General features: G+C 37.7%; 1 protein-coding gene across 1 annotated transcript in view; it reads right to left on the bottom strand.

Moving 5' to 3' along the window:
- The window catches only part of CABCOCO1 (ciliary associated calcium binding coiled-coil 1), a 46018-nt gene extending 33213 nt beyond the window's left edge, over nucleotides 1-12805 (bottom strand). Inside the window, exons 1-5 of the mRNA XM_010129286.2 lie at nucleotides 12770-12805; nucleotides 12237-12349; nucleotides 9573-9742; nucleotides 6177-6321; nucleotides 1087-1159 (exon numbers count right to left, since the gene is read on the bottom strand). Of these exons, the coding sequence (XP_010127588.2) occupies nucleotides 1087-1159; nucleotides 6177-6321; nucleotides 9573-9742; nucleotides 12237-12349; nucleotides 12770-12805 (537 nt within the window). The remainder of the gene's footprint in view (nucleotides 1-1086; nucleotides 1160-6176; nucleotides 6322-9572; nucleotides 9743-12236; nucleotides 12350-12769) is intronic.
- Nucleotides 12806-20156: the final 7351 nt, after the last annotated feature.

Below are 20156 nucleotides of genomic sequence, written 5' to 3'. Positions count from 1 at the left end.
CTAACCAGCCATTGATCTGACTAGCTAATAAAAAAAAAACAAACAGCCCTAACACAGTAACATTGAAGTCCTGCTGTACTTATGTAATGATAGTTTTGTCAGTGATTTCACCACAGCTGGGATTTTAACCCACCTTACAAATGATGAGAATAATTTCCAAATATTTCCACCCATCTCAAGAAAAGTCCTTCTTTTTATAATATGGTCATTTAAAAGCAACACGGGAAGAAATTATCCCACATCATTCACAAAGTGAAACCACCAGCTTAAAGTGTAAATAAAATTTTCCAGCACATTAACTTTAACTTCACAGCATGCTGATAAGCTAAAATATAAGTGTCATCAAAAGTTCCACTACCGTGTCTCTCTGAGCAACCAGTTGTCCCCTAATATAAATTATAAATGTAAATTCTTTTCAATGTATTGTAACACATACCCTCAAAACACATAATCAGGCTAAAGGAAGGTTTATTTGATGAATTGAATCTGTCCATTTGATTAAAGGCCACATCCTGCAGCAATGTATTTTCCTATGTATTTTTTCACATGTAAGTTAGAGTACATGACAAAGTTTACAGTCAAACCAATTCACTATTATTAAATGAATGCTTCAAACCGCTGAATTTCTAGCTAGCTTGTTTCTTTACAGTCAGTATAATTAACTGTTGGTGGCTACAGCAGAAACAAAACTGTACATACACATGCATACATAAATATTAGGACTGTGGTCAGACCAGGCTTGGTACACAACCTTTTCTGATTTTGATGGCTGATTTTAAAATAGATTTAGACTCATGCATTACTAATTCAAATTACATGCATCAACTTATAAATACGTACACAAAAGTATTCCTGATTTCACACAACTAACATCTTAACCAAGCAATGCATTTACACTTTTTGAAATCCAAAATTAATTTTGAACATGAGGATCAAAACATCTAACTTGTATTCTTTAATCAGCCGTTTTACGTTAGTAATGCACTAATGTTGACATGAAGTTGCTTTGAGCAATATAAAACATATGCTACTGTGCATTCATTAAATAACTCTGCATAATGAGTTCCATCTATATAAATGACTTACCTCACTACTTATCACAAGTTCTTCTGTAGGAGTGTGGAAGAGGTATTCATACAGTTTATAGTGTTTGAACAAGCTGGAAAACAAGAGAATATAGTACTATTATAGCTGTAAATCTTTGGAAAAGTAACAATAGTTCAAATTCTGTTAAACTAAGAGTTCCTCTCCAGCATGGTCATACTCAAAATTTTAAAAAGAAAAGGCTGTTTAACTGCAGGTACTATATGCAGAATATTTAAATTTACAGAATTTACTGTCAGATGGGTGTAAAAAAATACAGTATGATACTTAAAAACACATCCACTTTGTCCTTATGAAATTGAACTCTGAGAAGACAAAGTTCTACTCTGAAAAAAGTAATTCCTGAAACACTTATCACCAGGATACTTATGCCTTTAATACCAGCAATAGTGGACAAGAAGGAAATAAAGCCAAATCAGCTTTCAGATTCCAGGATGGGCTGCCAGTCCAGGGAGCAAGTTTGATCTTGGAACATCAAAACAACAAAGAATGGAAGCATTTATTCCCTCAAGGTCATGTTTCAAAATCAGCGTAGTATTTCCTCAAAGAAAAACTAAAGAACTAGATTGACACACTGGAGTTCTGTGTATTACAACAAAAGTAACTTTAAGAAGACTTTCTCAATGGCCTAAAATATTTATCTTCCCTAAAATATATATAGCTTTCCTTCTCACATGTTTTAAATAATTTTCCTTGTTCCCTTTCCTAATGATCAATGATATGGCATTTGTTTAATCAAAGGTTGGGTTTGTCACAGTCCATCTGTTACAATTACTTGTTGTCTTAAAATCACGGTACAGAACTCCTGGCTTCTGTCATGTCGTTTTGACATATGATTTAAAACACAGCTCTGTGATTTCATAGCAAGTCGAGGTTGAAGAATGATTCCAAGAGTTTATAACACTCCTGCCTGGTGTACCCATGAAAGATACAGCAGTATTTGCAGGGAACATCTGTAACTGCTTCCTGTGCTTTCCAGCTAAGGACAGGACATGGGCACTTTTCTCAAGAGACCCATCAAGTGGGATGGCAATACCTCTTTGCTTGGCAGTTGTAAGACCACATCTGGAACACTGAGGCTTGCTGGCAGGACTAGATGGCCTCCAGAAGTCTCTTCCAACTTCAATACTTCTATGAGTCTATGAAAGTACCTATTACACCCAACATATGTAATTATCTAGCGAATGTTAAAGACACTGCTACTAGCTGCAGGTTATCATGCAAATGCTATGAAAATGTCTTTACAGTACCAGCACCTGGCCACACAGCCCAGCACAGGCTGCTCTTTGAGACACGGCACCGCCCGAGGCTCTCAGAAAGCCAGCCCCCTCCAGTGCCACCCTGGCTGGCTGCCCCGCGATGCTGAGCCTTTTCTCCCACTCTGCAGCCTTGCACTCTGGCACAGCTGGCAGAAGGGCTGGACCAGCCACCTGTGTTAAAAGCAAGAGGCTGCTGCGGTGGGATGTAGGTGTCTGAAATACAATCCTGGCACTGGGAGGTAACAGGGAAGCCAGCTGCGGAAGTCAATGCTCAGTACACATTATTTTAGCTGACTGCCCTTCCCTGAATCACCACCAGTACTTACACACTGCCACAGTACCAGAGGTTCCACGAAATACTGCAGACCAGGGATAATTTCCTCTTATTTAAGCAGTGCTAAAGTGCCGACTAATGTACAGCAGAGGTTTTTCCAGCCCATGAATGCAACTCAGAATTAGGAGACAAACGGCAGCACAGCCTGCCTCCCTTACGTGACAACAGTACATTTCCAGCAGTTAGCCAAATGCACCTGTGAAACTTTCAAACACAGTTTTACCCAAACGGGCGCAGACATTTTTGCACATATGTACAGATGCATTTCCCAATTTGGTGAGAAGTATTATGGCAGCCTCATTGAACATTTGGCTCTTTAAGTGCCATATAAAAGTTTTATTCTATAGTTACACTTAATTCAGTCATTCAATTACCATTAGTTAAAAACCAAATTCGTTTACCAACTTGCATAAGAAATTTGGCTACCATAAACTACAAGTTCCCTTCCCCTAAACCTAAAGCATATAGGCAATTATTTATTAGAATATTTGCCATTTCATTTGCAGTACATTTTTATCACAGTACTTCAACAAAACTCTTGCCATGTTTCAGTAACGATACAGGAATTATGTTTAAGCAGACTTCAGGACTTAACCTAGAAATTACTCACACCAATTAATGAAAATATGTGTCCCCTCACATGCACACCTATTATTTGGTAGAATTCTAACAAGAGATTATTTGAAAAAGACAAAAAAAAAATTATGAACATTACAGACACACAAGAAATAAGATATCTCTCTTTCAAATCATACTGGCAGAACTTAATCTTTCAAACTTTTTTCCTTTTATTTATTCCAGTGCCTTGGAAAGGAAACAGATTTACAGCATCTGAAAATCAGCTCTTCAATTTCCCTCTAAACATGTTATGATAGTCTTTATGGACTGTGTTACAGGTACAGATAATTTATAATATTCCCCAAAATAGAATTCATTACTTTTGTAATTTCTGAATTTTATTTATTTATTTTTAAACAGGACTCTGGTCAACCTGGCACCCTTAATCCTATATCAAGGAAAGAATTCCCCATTTAATGCTCTTTAAATCAAATCATGTAGTTACTCTCAAACAACAGCATAGCTTGCTTTCTTCTGTCAGGCATTACATAAAATAACTTTTTGTTTGTATCTGTTGTGAATAATGAAAAGATTACATGCCAATTTTTTTTGCAATTAATAATTACTATTGCAAGTAAGGTTGTTAAGAATAGACCCTCTTATGATGTCATATGAGAACGTGAAGGTGATTAACAATGACATATTTCCCTAGCTCCACTGCTTCCTGAAAGAAAATGTCAAGAGCTACGTTGATGTGTGTTTCCCCAAGGAGACGAGATAAAAAGATGATATCTGTCACCTTCCACCAAACCTGAAGGTGTCATTATAGTTGCTGCACAGTTTGTGCCAATGCAGTTAAGCATTTGTGCCCATTTCCATTATAAACACTATGGGTTTATAACTCACCTGTAAAAATGGGATCTGAATAAAACATGTCATACTATCTTGAGTAGAAAAAAAGCTATAGGCCTATCATTTAAAATTAAACAAAAAAAGTTAAGAACAAGAAAAAGTGTTGAATATGTTAATTTGAATTGTAATAAAACTCAGTCAACCTATTTCTGAGTTTATAAAGTTCAAAATATAGCAGCATAAGAAAAGTGCTGATTCAGTTCTTATTTAGAAAAAAAAAAAAACTAAATACTCAAATGATTGAAATAATAGATTGTAGAAACTGGACACATATGACACGTTTCAGCGTATGGGTATATATCCATGACCCTGCAACAGCACATGCATGCAATAAATTGAACAGTTTGAACATACAACCACATATTTGGTGACCAAAATACCATTCTGCTGCAGAAGTCTTGTGGCTTGAGTGTACTCCCACCCAGTCAATATTTTGGTGGTAGTAAGATGGAGCAGCTAATCTCTTGGATGAAATTCTTGTGACTGTGAAGGAATTACTTCATGGACAAGATACCTTTCAATGGATAATTTACAGAAGAGCTACAGAAATGCTATTTGGAAAGAACATTTGTTCCAAATAAATATACAAAAAGCACAGACAGGAAGGGAGAAGTAAAAGAAGTTGAGTGAGACATCTTAAATGCCAAGTTTCCTTTTAGTTTAGGGCTAGTACTTGGCAGGACATTGGTCTGCCTTGACTACAGAAATTTGAGATTTAAAAAGATGTTCTCATTTCATGTGGGAAAAACTTGAAGTTTTTTTACATTTTCCAAGAAAAAGAAACAAAAGAAAAAAAATGAGAGAGCAGAAGAGAGAGACAAACTTTATTGCCCAAATGTAAGAGAAATCAGTTCTGATAGATTCAGAGTGGGGATTTAAACCTGAGTCGTCTAAACTGGAAGGCTATCAGCTGTCCTAGTATTTTTGTCTCTCTTCAAGAGGAAATACTTTTCTGCATCCAAGAAAACACTCTAAAAACCCTCTTTGATGTATTAAACTTTTCTTAGCAAAAGAACAGTCAGAAAATTCCCAACAATTCTATGTATGGATCAGTCATTACCTCATTCGCTTTTTACACCATCTGCCACAAAATCTCTCCCTCTTAACCCCCATCAGGCCAGAAAATAGGCTGAAAGGTACAGATGTAGTACAGCGCACAAATGTATATTACAGTAGTACCATTTCCATTTTCCATCTCCTTGCCCCTGACATTCATGGGTGATACAACAGCTTGAGAATCATTGTGTCCATCATGTACTGGAAACAGTGGTGTAAGAGCACAGCCACTGTCCTACCTACAGCACTTCAGTGGAGAAAGGTCTGCATACATTACTGTGTAGTTAAGACTTTATATGGAAAGGTGTGATTGGCTGCTATCAGACCCTTAATTTTTTTTCCTCAGATAAATAACGGAATTACTGCTGTTTGCATGTCTTTTTGTGTCTCTATTTAAAAGTTGAGACCTGTCATGAAACCTTTTCATGTAGATACTTGAACTTTTGCTAAATTTGAAACGCAACATTTTTGTGCCTCATATGACCATAGCCTTAATTCTGTAAAGTACATCACTTCAAATCACTTAAGAAGTCCACTACAGCTTTCAAGTCTAGACAAATGCTTAAATTTACAGAAAAGATCTAGGATTTTGTTCAACTGGAATCTAAAAATAGAATGTTTTAACAGCAAACCAAGAATATTCTCTATACACTACTCTCCCCTTTCCCTTTTATTACCCAAAACAAAACCCAGAAGGAAGCTTTTCAGCACAATTTTGCATTTTGATAAACTTCCAGTCTAAATTTATTTCCAGGACTTTGACATCTGAGGTCAGATCTTTACTGTCACTTGCATATTCCTGTTTCTTTTTAATGTTTTAAGTGTGGTGATTGCAGTATGTTGGCACAGTATGAACATATGCAATTAAATAATTTTAACTTATTTTATCAGCCATTTTCCCACCACATTAAATTATTCAAATAAGAAATAACGTATCCTGTAGAAATAAATACCTGATATTCAAGTAATCAATTATTGCTTTGGCTTGCTCAATGCTGAAGACATTCAAGTCACCACTTCTTTCTGTATCAGTTTCTCCTATTCCAGCCACTGCTTTTCCAAGTTCTTTTAAATTATCTCCCAAGGTCATATGTTTGTCTGCAAAGTAATCCCAAAAACCAAAAACAAAGTATAAACATGATAGGCTGGGGTGGGGCTTTACAGCACAGTTTAATTATAAGAGTTCTTAAAGTTTAAGATGTTACATTACATAGAAAGAATGTAGCCATGAAAAAAAAAAAAAAAAACCAAAAACCAGCCATGTGGAAACTTCAAAAGCAATAGCAAATATTTTTTTTTCTGCTGCCATTATTCTTATCAATAAAATGTACATCAAAATTTCTTTACAAAATCACTGATCCACCTTCACAATGCAAGGATCACAATAACGGGTGTTTAAAATTCCACAGCTTGGCCTCTTACTTACACAGAAATAACCACAGGTAGAATAGTATGTAAATTTGAGATGCTCAGTATGTTTATCTTTAAAATAAATTTACTGCTGTTTATGCATTGTAAAAGATTGTTCTTCTAACTGTGCTCCTTGCAATATAAACCAGTAACACAGGAGCAGATGTTAAAAAGGGTAACAATTTGGGTTAAGTGCTTACAGTCACAATTGATTAAACATGAATATGCATAATATTCTGCATGTATCATCAAACTTGGAGACATTTTTGCATCGCCCCCCCCGCCCCCAAAAGGGATAACTACTTTAACCACTTTACTACTTTAACTACTACCCTGGAAATCAAAAACAAATGCCAAAACTGCTTTTAATGAAAATTTAAATTATTTTTGTTAACTGTCTTGACAAAGAGTAAAATTTGAAATATATAAATGTTCGCTGAACCTTTAAAAAGAAAAGATAAAAGATTCACCTTTCTGATTCGCTTACAGTGTGCACCATCACTAAAACCATGGTGGAGTTTAAAAAAGTTTCAAACACAATTTACTTGTTCTTTTTAAGTCTAAAAAATCTAGAGTAGATAATGGGGATATATCCATCAGTAGCGAAAGACTTATTTTCCTTATTGTTTTAATTCTCTACTGATCTGCTCCTTGGTTCTTTGTACAGAAAACAAATTTTAAAACTTACAAGATTCTGGTCTTCATAGCTTTGCCCTTTAGTGCTACAGCAATCAAAACTCTGAAAATTTCACCTCAGTTTTCAGTATATATTTTAGCACAATATAAATAATCATAATGGAAGAAACCAGAAGGAAAAATCGAGGATGAGGAGGAAACAGAATGAATAGGAGGAAGAGAAGAGAAGCAAAGCCATGGGAAATCAAAAAGAGCAACAGACGCATAAATATCACAGTTAGTAGGGAAGCAAAGACACATAACGAGATCACGAGAAGTCACAACACCCAGGCCCATGTCTGTCACCTGCTGGTCCAAATTTTCTCGTTCCTCCGCACAACCGATTTTCAGGCCCAGCTACCTCCCCCAGGAAGGCTCTCACAGCACTTCTACGAGGTAAGGAGCACTTTACCCTCAATGTATACAAGATCAATCAGATCACAAAAGTAATTCATTCCAGCTCCAAATCAACCAAAGCCTCCAGTTTCCAAACCTCAGTTTTCCTCTCTCCTTTACCATCCTTAAATGAGTTTCCACTACCCTCCTCCTCTAAATCCATTCTTCCTGCTCCATGCTATTCTTGCTATTATGGTCAAATCAGCTTAATTCTCCAGGCCACTTGGGTCCAGTGTAGGGAAGGGAAAGGAAATGGTCATTAATACAGAAGACATGAACATTTTGCTCTTAGTTGAAATGTTTGGTCTTGGAATTTGCACCAGCTGAGAACAGTGATCACAAGGAAATTCATCTCAGCCCTGGGCTACAGCATACTTTATAAGATGGATTATTCAGGGAACTTAGCTGTGAAAAAAATATAAATGGTCTCCTGTAAGCATTTACAAACTGCATATTCTTTCCCTAAAAGCCATGTATCTCAGCCAAATAATGAATTTTCACAGGACAGCAAAAAGCAAATTCACAACACTAGCTTGGCAAACCTTATGTCTTTACTTCAAAGCATAGGGGTATAAAAGCAGTTAAAAAAAAAGGCACAAAATAATACTTTTTTTTTTTCCTGCCACAGCCTCTGCAAGCCCACTGAACTGTTTTAGCTGTAATTTTATATATAAAAATTAATCAGAGGCAGACACTGCTATGGAAAATTTCAGCTTAAAGAGTTAAAGTTTGGCAAAGCTTTATGCAACTAAGATCACATTCCTGAAAAATGTCAGTCAGCTTTAATAACCGGTTGTGCTACCAGCCTGTCTAGTACACATGCGTTACATACAGTCTCGTAAAACTAATTTCTGACATGTTTCCATTCTTCTCCATTGTTATATTAATATAGTTAGCATATGTTAAGATACTTTTTCATTGGAGACAGGAAGGACAACTGGAATTCCAATGATCATAAAGCACGTACATATTCTGTCAAAATTCCAAGTCAGAAAGGCCCTTGAATTAAATTACAATGAAACAGTATAACAACTATTATGAGCTTGATTTTAAATATTCATCTTCTCTTTGAATGGAACCACTGAGTTCTTTTGCTCTTCCTCTGGGATGGACTTTTCTCAACATAATCACCTTCAAAGTGAATGTTAAGCAAGCATTGTGAGCTCTGAAAAATGGGTTTTAGAGGATGCTGCTACTGTTTTTTTCTGGCTATTTTGTTCCCACTAGACACAAGCTACATGCTTTCTTGCAAACTTCCTCACACCCACAGGAGCTACAGTCCTTTCATTGTCATTTTTCATCTTTAGCAGTGACGCCAATTTACTTCCCTCACCAATCTTTAGTTAACCAATATATTTTGTGCCACAAGTGCAGCATTTGCCATATAGAAAACCGCCTGAGAGTTGACCTCTAAAGATAAAATAGATGTAATTCACCTGCTGTAATGCTACAGGATGTATTGAGTATCTCAAACAGCAGAGAAATGTGCCCAAGGCTACAGTGAGTCAGTCACTGAGACAGCGGGAATTGGAATTTAGGAGCTCCTTGCTCTCACTCTACTGTAATTATTATTTATTTTACTATAGCAAAGACGAGGTCTCTTCAGGACCTGGCCCTTTAGGACCACGTACTGTACAAACAAAGAATGAGGGATATTCTTCTAAAAAGACCACAGTCCTCTCTAATGAAAGTTTAACATCTGCCAATAAGAATAATTTTCAGGTATGAGGTATAACATGCCAACATTCAAGAGGAAAATAAATAATTTTACAACCACTTGTAATTAAATATCACTTTATTAAAATGACGGGAAAACATTCTTGCCTTCCACTTCAGATATTTATTTTACCATTTTTAATTATACTTACCACTGAGGTTCTCCAACAGGAAATTTAATAGATCCATGAATCCTGAGAGTTGTATGAGACTGAAATTCATTTCTTTAGCCCACCAAAAACCTGCAGTATAATAATCTAGCAAAATAGCTTCTTTCAAAGAAGTCTTTAATTGTTTAAAATTCAGAAAATCTTCCAGCTTTCTAGAAGAAATTGCAGAGTAAAATAATGAAATTTAAAAATAAATTACAGATTCCAAGTTTAACTTAGTCTGCTGGTAATTACATCTGTAATATTTACAATTATGATATTAGACATATACATCTTCCTAGAACTCAGCTACATCAATTTGTAGATATGAATGTTTATTATCAGAGGACATATTAACTGAAAAAGGTAAACAAAGAGGTTTCAACAGTTACTATTTAATGGTTAAGATATGATTAATGAAATAACAAAAATAAGAGCATTACAAAAAAAAAAGAAAGAGAAACACACTGAACCTCTCAAGAGAAAAATCAGTGTTTGTTCAGGAAGGAGTTTGTAGCATGAAATGGAACAATTAGTCTCCACTTTCTACAACCACTCTTTCACCCTGAGATCGTTTTACAGTACTAAAACGATCTTGCTACCTTTACAAAATTAGTTTTCACGTAGCCTCCAAAGAAAAATTACATTTGAAAATTAATGTAAATAATATAAAATTACTTAAAGTATCTGAAATATTAGAAGTTTAAATTCCATTTTCTTAATGGTCAAGATATTTAAGAGCAGTCTCATCACATTTTACTGGCACACTGTGGAAATTTTTCCACTTACTTTAACTTGAAAAAGTAATGAAAAAATAGACTCCCTTGCAGGAGACCATGCTGTTGCTGACACATTTACGTCTACTCTATCCAAACATAGCATTAGTTATGTCTTTTAAAATAATTGTGCACATTTTTCCACATAAAGAGAGGGGATCAGGGCTAGGTCTTCAGTTTGCAGTTCTTCCAGTATAACTTCAGCCATGTCTCAAGTAGTTAAGTTTTACACTTAAACAATCCTTGGCTTCTTAACTATACCTGATATTACAGGTGCCAGTTGTGATCACAGTTTCTAGGCCCCTCTAAAAGAGCAAAGTCTTTTTTCCCGTCCTGCTTCTCATTCTTCCCAGGAAGGGCATTAATTTCAGACTTACAGATAGGCAACTATTACTTTTTCAGGGTTTTCACCAAGCCAGTAGAGACTGTCAAACAAGATGAGTTTCTTTTTTTTTTAATTAAAGCCTCAATAGCTAACAAAGTAAAGCATATAATCCAATCAGTTTCATTTAAAGCATGTATTCCTTTGTTCTGCATGACAAATTTGTACAGCTGTACACATGCAAGTCAGTTAAAAACACTTAACTGTGTACTGAAATAGAAGTGGAACGTGGCCAGCTGAACTTTCCAAGGTTTGAAACAGTCCATATCCTCTCTTTCTGAAGCTTCTGCCAACTCTAGTGTTTTCATAATCAGAGATTCTCAGGGATTTAGATTTTCTCTGATGCTGCTAACAACGCCAGTACTCGTCTTTTCAATATTCTGTAAGGCACGTCACTGACAACAGTATCTAGAAATGACTGGGAAATGATGGGGCATTTAGATTTCCTAGTTCCCCAACTGCTATTTCTTCCTTCATGGAAGGTGCTCAAGTCCTACGGAGACAAACAGCAGTATAAAACTCTGTGATAAATGGGAACGCAGGACATCTGATTCAGTATGAGAATTTTGATCTATTCTGATTTTCTAACTTTACCTGTGGCCTTCAAACTGCTCTTGTGTTGATGCACTGTGGTAAACTAACAAAATTTCAGTGCTGCTGCTAAACTGCTTAGAGTGCATAATATACCCCGTAACTATTCTCTTTTTGGTCAGATGCAGTATATACTTTACAGTCCACTTGTACAGTGTGTATATATATAAAAATATGTATGTGATCAGCTGAGACTAAGAAGAAACTTTGGCTTTCAATTTAATCACAATTTGCTAGGGGACACAACTGCCCTTAAATAATTCGGGCACTTCTGAAAAAACCCATTCTTAAAATATAAGTCTACAGTCTCAGGTTGACCTCCTGGCCTCCTAAATTTAGCTGCTATTAAGCACTAATAATAAGGGAGAGTGTTGCTACAGGAAAGACAAGATGGGCTTACATCAGAAGTCTTTGGCTGCCTCCCATTTCCCCAGTGCACCATAATGGCTACCCACTAATACCTTTTTAAGATTTCCATTCCTTTCTGAACTTTTAAAACCTTTCTGATTTTTTAATAACTCATGTTACAGCACAAAATCTTAAATGTTTTAGCAAAAAAAGTTACTAATTGAGACTTATTAAAAAAGCTCAGTATTGGCCTCTTCATATTTACATCCTGGTTATTTCATTTACAGTGTCTTTAATACTATTGTAAAGTCAGAAATCATAGCAATGGGAAATATCAGTGGAAAAAAAAAGCTGAAGAAAAATCAGGAGATATAGGATATACATAAAGTAAAACAAAGTGGATCTCAGATCAATAGCATTTCTTCCTATCTTTCATGAGTCATATTAAATATCAATGATTTAACTGAACAATTAAAGAGTAATGACTCATCACAAAATAAATTAACAAATGGTCTATAATTTTTATTTCATTATTATATTGTTTCTAGCATTGTTATCACTGCCACTTACTTTTGAACTCCTTCTACTTTTTGTTCTGACAAAGCAGTAATTTGGGAAAGAGAAAGAAACGTCCGATTAATAATCTTCTTTCCACCTATGGCATCCTGAACTCGGTCTTCTTCCTAGACACACATATGTATACAGGAACACAATTTTTAAAGGTTTATTTTATTATGTCAGTAACTTATCTAAATAACATTTTTATTTTGAGGAAGTATGCAAGGGATTAATTTAACAAGTGCCAAAAATGTAACACAGCTATAATTACATGGCAGCAACACAATACCCTAACACATTTACACTAGAGAAAAGCCAGGCAGATACATGGAAAATAATATTTTTATCTTAAATTCATGTGGGAACATAGTGACATATTATGTGCACCACAAGATTAAATTAACTTGCAAGTAAAAACAATAGAAATACAAAGGTGCCAAAAAATGCATGCATTTAGATTTGACCAACATGATACTAGATTGCATGGTAATTAAATTTTAAAATCAGTGTCTGCTTAAGATATTATGAGTACACATACACATCACTGTGCTATTTGCTCTCCACCCTGTACTTAATTGCATTTTCAAATTTACTGTCTACGCTGACTCCTTCCCTAACTGAAAAAAAAAAAAAGTCCAAGATGCTTGCTGCAACACAATTACACACGTACAAGGACCTGACACTCCTGTTTCAGGGAAGGTCTGTACATTTGTAATACTGAAGGCAGTTCCTTATAGGAAATGCAAGGACGTACATGTTCTAGGGGATAACAAACTAAGCATGAACCCACAACACACTGGTCTTACAAAAAACAGGAACATTTGATGATATTTTATTTGGTGTGTGTCACTGACCAAAACCACTAAACTAGACACTTCAGTAAGAAATCTATGAAATAAATAAAATAGTGGGGAAAAAAAATCCCATTTTACAATAGAATAGGCAACAAAGTGAAGTGTCAAAGCACACTATAAAATGTGAGATGAACCAGACTCTTTACAGAGATGCATGGCAGGGGAACAAGGACAACAGTCATAGAACAGAACAGAATAGAATATTTCAGTTAGAAGGAACCTACAATACATTAGCATGGGACAGCACAAGGGAAAATATGTCACCATTAATATATTAAGCATTAGAATAGGTTACCCAGAAAGGTGAATCTCCATCCTTGCAGGTTTTCAAGACTGAACTGGACAAAATCTTGGTCTGTGTGCAGGGCTGGCCCAGCTCTGAGCAGGCAGCTGAACCAGCTCCTGTCCCAAAGATCCCTTCCAGCCTCATGACTGTGACCCCAATTGGCCTCACCTGCTTCTGCATCAGGGCACAAAAAAGTCTGAGTAAAAAAGTACTCGTAGCAGGTACACTTTTACATCCGTGGGACTTGGGCTTTACAGAAGTGTAGCAAGACAAAGCCAGCAGAATAATGTTTCTAGCTCACCTAGAAAGAGAGAGAAGTGGAAGATTTCCTAACATGAGCTGATTTTTGAGCCTGAACAGCATTGTTCTGGGCTAACAATCAACTAACTCTAGCGCTCGTCAAGGAGAGCCCCCAAATAAAGCTACACTACTCCCCCTGCTGCTACCAAACTGCAAGATGTATTAAAACTCAGAGCAGCTGAATTACAACATCCAAGAGTGATGCAACAAGACTGGTAGCAATAAAGAACATTTAGTGGAACTGAGTAGGTTTTTTTCTCCTCTAATGAAATACTGGAGTACTTTCACCTGTACTTTAACATGAAAGATTATTATTGTAAAGAAGTCAGTCTCAGACACAATGTCTCATCAGAATAACAGGAATGAAGTAATTGATGGCTTCCTTCACATAGTTAGGAGCATTCCATTAGTTTGCTTTTGTTTTTATTAGCAAGAATTCATGCTGTACAATAAGAAGTACTCCTACAGTCAGTAACGTTGATACAACTGAAGCTGCATGCCATAGCTAGGGAAAACAAACAAACAAGAATGAATAGTGCAACATGCTAACGTTATACAATTACTGAAAGATATTTTCCAAATATCAGGAAAAAATACGAATGCCTTCCTGAAGAGACCAGTGGTGGCAGAAATTCATTGAACAAGAGATTCTTTAAAAGTAGTGAGAGCTGAACTAAAAGAATAACTGATACTGATGCTTTGGAAAGTGAATTAATACCACTTCATCTCTTTCTCTCAGGATGTCCAATATATAGGATACACTACTATGTATTTTTGCACCATTATATAAATGACATATTACCGGTCAGTCAGTCAACACCTTACTGACCACACTTCTTTATAAGGCCAAATGCTAACATTTTACTGGTATCACCCCAGATGGACTTTGTCAGTATAGCATGAGGAATTTAGTACTGTATCAGAAAGAAAAGCACAGAGAAAGTTCAAGGCACAGTGTTTTTGTTCTCGTCAAGCTTTCTTCCAGTTTCTCCTCTGTGGTTACAGGCCAGGTGTGAGTGAGAACAAAGATCCCCCCGTAACACTCAGAACCACCTGCACGACAGTCCTCCACCATTCAAGATCCCAGCAGTAGCCCTGTAAATAGAGGTGCATCAGAAGTCTTTTTTTTTCCCTCCCACTGCTTAAATGTCTTGCTGTAAGGAACAGGTTAGTAGGCAAAAAGTTGAACATTCTGGAAAGCAACTTTTTATCTGAACTCCCAAGAATCCTACCCAAACTTATTCCTCACTGTTTCTTGAAAGGTACCAGACAACATCCATCATGTAAGAAAAAGCTTGTCCAAAAAGGAATTTTCTCCTGCCTCCAGTATCTTCCTGGCTTACTACAGTATGAAACTTTCTAACCCACATGATATTGTCAGGGCCAGCGCACTTAACATGCTGATGCTAAGGCTCACATCATTCTCGGAATTACAAACAGCAAGAGAGACCTCTGGGAAAATTTGCTGAAGTCTTAGAATGTAGCGTTGTATTATAGCAATACACAAACTATAGAAGGTTACAAAAATTTATTTAAAAATAACTCCAGGTGCCTTGCACTCAGTCACCTATAATCTCTTTCAACACATTTAAAGATCCTCTAGCATTACAAACGTATTCTTTAACAACTAAAGTTTGCAGTTTACACGTAAGAGATATTCAAGCTGTTGTAATTCAGTATTGCAGATAAGGATCTGTAACCGGCACATCAAAATCCGACAGTTTACATGGCCAGGTGAACCCTTCCCATTTCACTGTTTCATCACTCAGGTAGTGTTAGGCTGATGGTTGGAATTTATGATCTTGGAACTCTTTTCCAGCCTTAAAGATTCTATGATTCTATGCTCTGTAACAATACTCCCAGTAGCAACGACCCTCACCAATGCATTATCATCTTTGTTACTGCTCATGATAAGGATGGATTTGTGGCACTGCTGTCCACTACAACAAGCACAGGTGTCAGATAATAAGAAAAGCTGTTTCAAATGACAGATAAGGAAATACAGGACAGAAAGTAAATAATTTAGAAATTAATTTTTAAAATTATCAATTTTCCTCTAATTTTAAAAACTAGTGAAAGTCCATGTATCATTTGAACAATCCCATATTTGTGAGAAGTTTCGATTTGGGCAGAACCTACACACACACATGACTAAAAGCTTATAATTATTTTGATTGAATATTGTTTTGTCTTTTGATTGCTGTCTTTAACCACCACTGAAAATTCAAAGAGAAGTTATTTTATATATGCATTGACTGATGTCTAAGAATTTACCATTCATTTTACTGCTGACTGTGGGGACTGACTGAGGTGATCCAAGGTGAGTTAATTCTGGTAACACTACCCTCATGTGCTGGGAAAAAAAACCACAAACCAATCCTCCCAACACTCCCAGCAGCAGACTTAACCTATTGAAATACAGACTACTATTAGAGAACTATTTGTTGCTGATTTATTTTGCTTCAAATAATTTTTAGCTGTTCTGAATGTATAATATGTTTCTGGCTGTTCTATACGTTACTCAAAAGGCTTTGGGCATCTCTTGTCAGCAGCATCAAATCAAAATATTAAACCAGATAATCTAAAGCAAAAGAATGAGATCTTCCTTCCAATGCTCACAAATCACTACAAAGCAGAAAATATTAGCAGAAGAATGATACAGTTAAATAGCAAAGTGCAAAAAACCTCTGTGTTTGGGGGGCTGGGGAAGAACACTCTCCTAAAGACCCAAACCCCAAGTGAGTCATCCCTGGCTAGAAAAAATGCCCCACTGTCTGCATTTTTGGTGAGGGCCTTTCCAGAGTGGCAAAACCTTGAAACACAACAATGGAAATTAGCACCAGTGTTCCTGAAGGAAAATAACCTTGCCCTTTGGGATGAGCCCTCAGCAGTGGCTGAAGATGTTACTTATTTGCATTTGTTTGACAATACAACACGATGCTTTGCAAAATCATGACTTTCAAAAATATACTCACAAAGGAACAGCTTACCAGCTGTCTTAAATTACAGCAAATACTGAATTTTAAAGAACCCGAGATCCTCCTGTCCTCATTCCATCAGGGAAATTCGACTGGACTAAACTCTGCTGCCACAGCTAGATAGTTTCCAATACCTGAGCTAGTTCATTTAAAGCTAGCTCAGCTACCTCTGTCAGAGCAACACTGCTGACAGCAGTGCAGACGTACCCTGAAAGAGTGTTGCGTATCAGTTACAACTTCAATCAAAATGGGAACGAAAAAAACCACGCCACACTAGCAACACAGGCTGTTATTTGTATTATTATACGCGTTTTGTTATCAAGCTGTCAAATACTTCAGCAGAAGCAGAAAATCCTGAAGCAGTCTACATAAATAGTTAAGGCAGAAACAGAAATGCATTCACTGTTCCTGTTTGTTTTTAAAAAGTCCCACGTGTCCACTCCCACAGTAGAAAGTTAAAATCAATAGTTGCTACTTTTAGTCATATTTCTTGTGTTGTCAAACAAATAAGGAAATCAAAATAGTAACACTAATTTCAGCTACATTTAAAAAAGAAATATGCAGATATATCAAATGCAAAAGATAAAACTTATATGGAAGGGAAGCTTTCAGAGAACCATTATAAACAACAGATGCTGATAGTGTCCTTTTAATAACAAAATACGTTTCAAAGATTCAACACAGTACAAAACCCAAGATTTATGGATGATCAAATGTATTATGACGTGAAATTTTACTCATGTTTTCACAGCTGCAGACTACTTACTGAAAAAATGTTGTTAAAAATAAAGCAGAGGCAAGCCTTGCTAAGATCAGGATTCAGACTTTCAAACATGTTTTCTGCTGAAAGTAATTACAAGTCGGAACAATTACAAAAATATTCCATTTAAATCAAAAGAATTTTTCTCAAGGTCTAAGAAACAATATAACAAAAATTGTGGCAGAATACAGCATTCCCTACAGCTTACATATAAACCATGCAAAGCTAGCTTCAGCCAAAACTGGAGACTATGTAATTTAACTCAAAACCACACAATTCCACATAGTTTAGAATAATAATAAATCATAAAGGATAGTAGGAAATATCACAAAGGTAAGTTATCATGTGTAAAGTTAAACACATAAGGAACAGAAAATACATGAAAAAAAAAAAAACCCATTCACTGAATTCCTTTTAAGATTCCTTTTATAAAGCCATGAAGTAAAAATGATGAAAATTTCAGTAGTACATTTCAAATGGATGTACAATATATTTTTGACAGCCTGTCGTTTCCCATACAGTACACCTTGCATCCTTCCACTACAATCTGACTGCATTACCCCAGTGTTACGCTGTTCCAACTGCCACAATATTTACAGAGAACACTAACAGAGAACACTGCAAAAGACGCATATATTTTTCATAAAGCATTTAGAATATCTAATAATACATTTCGCGTGGAGGAGGATTTATTCATTTAAGGAAACCTAAACGTTAAGCTTTTGTACAATTGTGAGGGTAGTTTTGTGCCAACAGATGCGACCATGACACTGGCTAAACGCGGTTAATCACTTCCACAACAGCCACAGTAACTCCCTGGCCATCGAAGGCAACAAAGCAGTTCAACCAGATGAAAATTATCTCGTAGTAGCTACAACTATACAGACAGGCTTGAGGGAGAAATTCTGAGCTGACACAACACCTCATATGTTCCTAGGAAGAATAACTTGTATTCTTCTATTTCTCTTGAAGTCTAGCATGAGATCAGTTGCCTGCCTGTCAGAAATCACACCTCTGTCAACCAAGTCAAAAATGGCAACACACACAAAAAAAAGGAAAATAAGAAAAAAATATGGAGGAGGCCAAAGATGAGGGAAAAAAAAAAACAAGTATTAAGGAGAACAAGGTGGATTAATGAAATCCGCTGCAGCACTCTGGCTACCTAAAGCAAGGAAAGGTGAGAAATACAATCACAATGTTGCTGAAAGCAAAGTGTGAGCTCGCTTCCACCCCTCAGGACCCTTGGAAAGGAATATGGATCCCTTTCCCTCCGCCATCAGAAATCAGGAGACTCCTACCACCGCGAATACACCAAGAAACAGCCATACACTTAAACCCGAGAATCTGCAACCGACTGGCAGCTGTGGAGCGGGGTGGGCGGTCGGTGCGGCCCTCACCGGCTGCGGTGCAAGGGCCTGCGCCCGCCAGGGCGGCGCCAGCCCCGCGGCCCCTCACTCCGCCCCGGCCCCCGGGATGAGGCGACGCCGGCGGGCGAGGGGTGCGGAGGCCCGGGCGCGCAACGGCGGGCGGTACCTGCTCCGGCGTCGCCATGCTGCCCGCGGCTCGGCGTCGCCATCACCCAGGGAACGGGGGCGAGGCCCGGGCGGTTGGCGGGGCGGGGAGCTCCTCCCCCCGGGCGGGAAGCTGTCGCCTGCCCTCACCCTGCCCGGGCGCCATCTTGTTTCCCCGGTGGGCTCCCTCCAGCGCTCCCTCGTGGCGGGCGGCGCAGGGGTTTTCCCCTTCGCAGGCTGCCCACGGCAGCAGGAGGTTGGCGAGCCTCAGTGCTGGATGCCTTGCGAGTAGCCCAGCGGTGCCCCCGGGGCTTGGGGCAGGCGGGGCCCAGGTGAGCTGCCTTCAAAATGAAGGACACAGCTTGCAGGTCCCTTGGGTGCCACTCTGAAAGGAGCCTGCACGAGGAGGGATCCCTCTGCCTCATGCCTCCACCCCCTCCTCTCGGTTCTTTGCCACACGTCCTGCCAATCACTGTCACAATGGCATTTCACACAGCAACCACCACGCGTGGTGTTTGTAAGGAGGGCACAGGAGCTTAAGGACATGGCATACTTACAAACAATGCCATGGTGTCTGTGAGACCAGTCCTGGCGAGAAGGTGGCAGAGGGGGCCTGGGGCACTCCTGTGCACCAAAAGCCGGGCCACCTCAGGGCCAATGCCCCCGTCTGCCTTCCGCATCCAGTGACCGCCGCCTCAAGGCCTGCGTGGAGAGACTTTATGAGGCAACGGCATAGGAACATCACGCACCATGAAGCAATGTTTCCATGCCTGTTTAAATTTAGATCTTACCATTTTCCTAATTCACATAGTGCCAGTAACTACTGTAAGCATTGTTTGAATAACAATTATAAGGACAGAATCATGCAGTTATCCCTGCAGTTACCCTAACAACACCCCAGTGTTTTCAGCTTCTTGAAAACCGTGTTCAAACTAAATAGCTAAGCCTAAATACAGTCCAAGAATGTCAACACCAATTACTATAGCTCGGATGTCAGCAGGCGTAAATCAGCACGTCTGTTGGGATCAATGGAGGGATACAGAGTTACTCCAGCTAAGGATCTGGACTTAAATGTTCCTATTTTATGTACAATTTAGGAATAATTTACAAGCTACAGTATGCAGAAGACTTAGAGACTGAACTGCATTTTCATTAAGATACACATCAGCATTTCTTGTTTCTCCTCTTTGTCCTGTTCTTTTTTAAATTTTTTTTTAAACATGGAAGACTAATAAAATAAGCT

Source organism: Chlamydotis macqueenii, chromosome 7 (assembly GCF_036417535.1).
Source record: "Chlamydotis macqueenii isolate bChlMac1 chromosome 7, bChlMac1.mat, whole genome shotgun sequence".
NCBI lineage: Eukaryota > Metazoa > Chordata > Aves > Otidiformes > Otididae > Chlamydotis > Chlamydotis macqueenii.
This window is presented reverse-complemented; position numbering and strand designations above follow the sequence as displayed.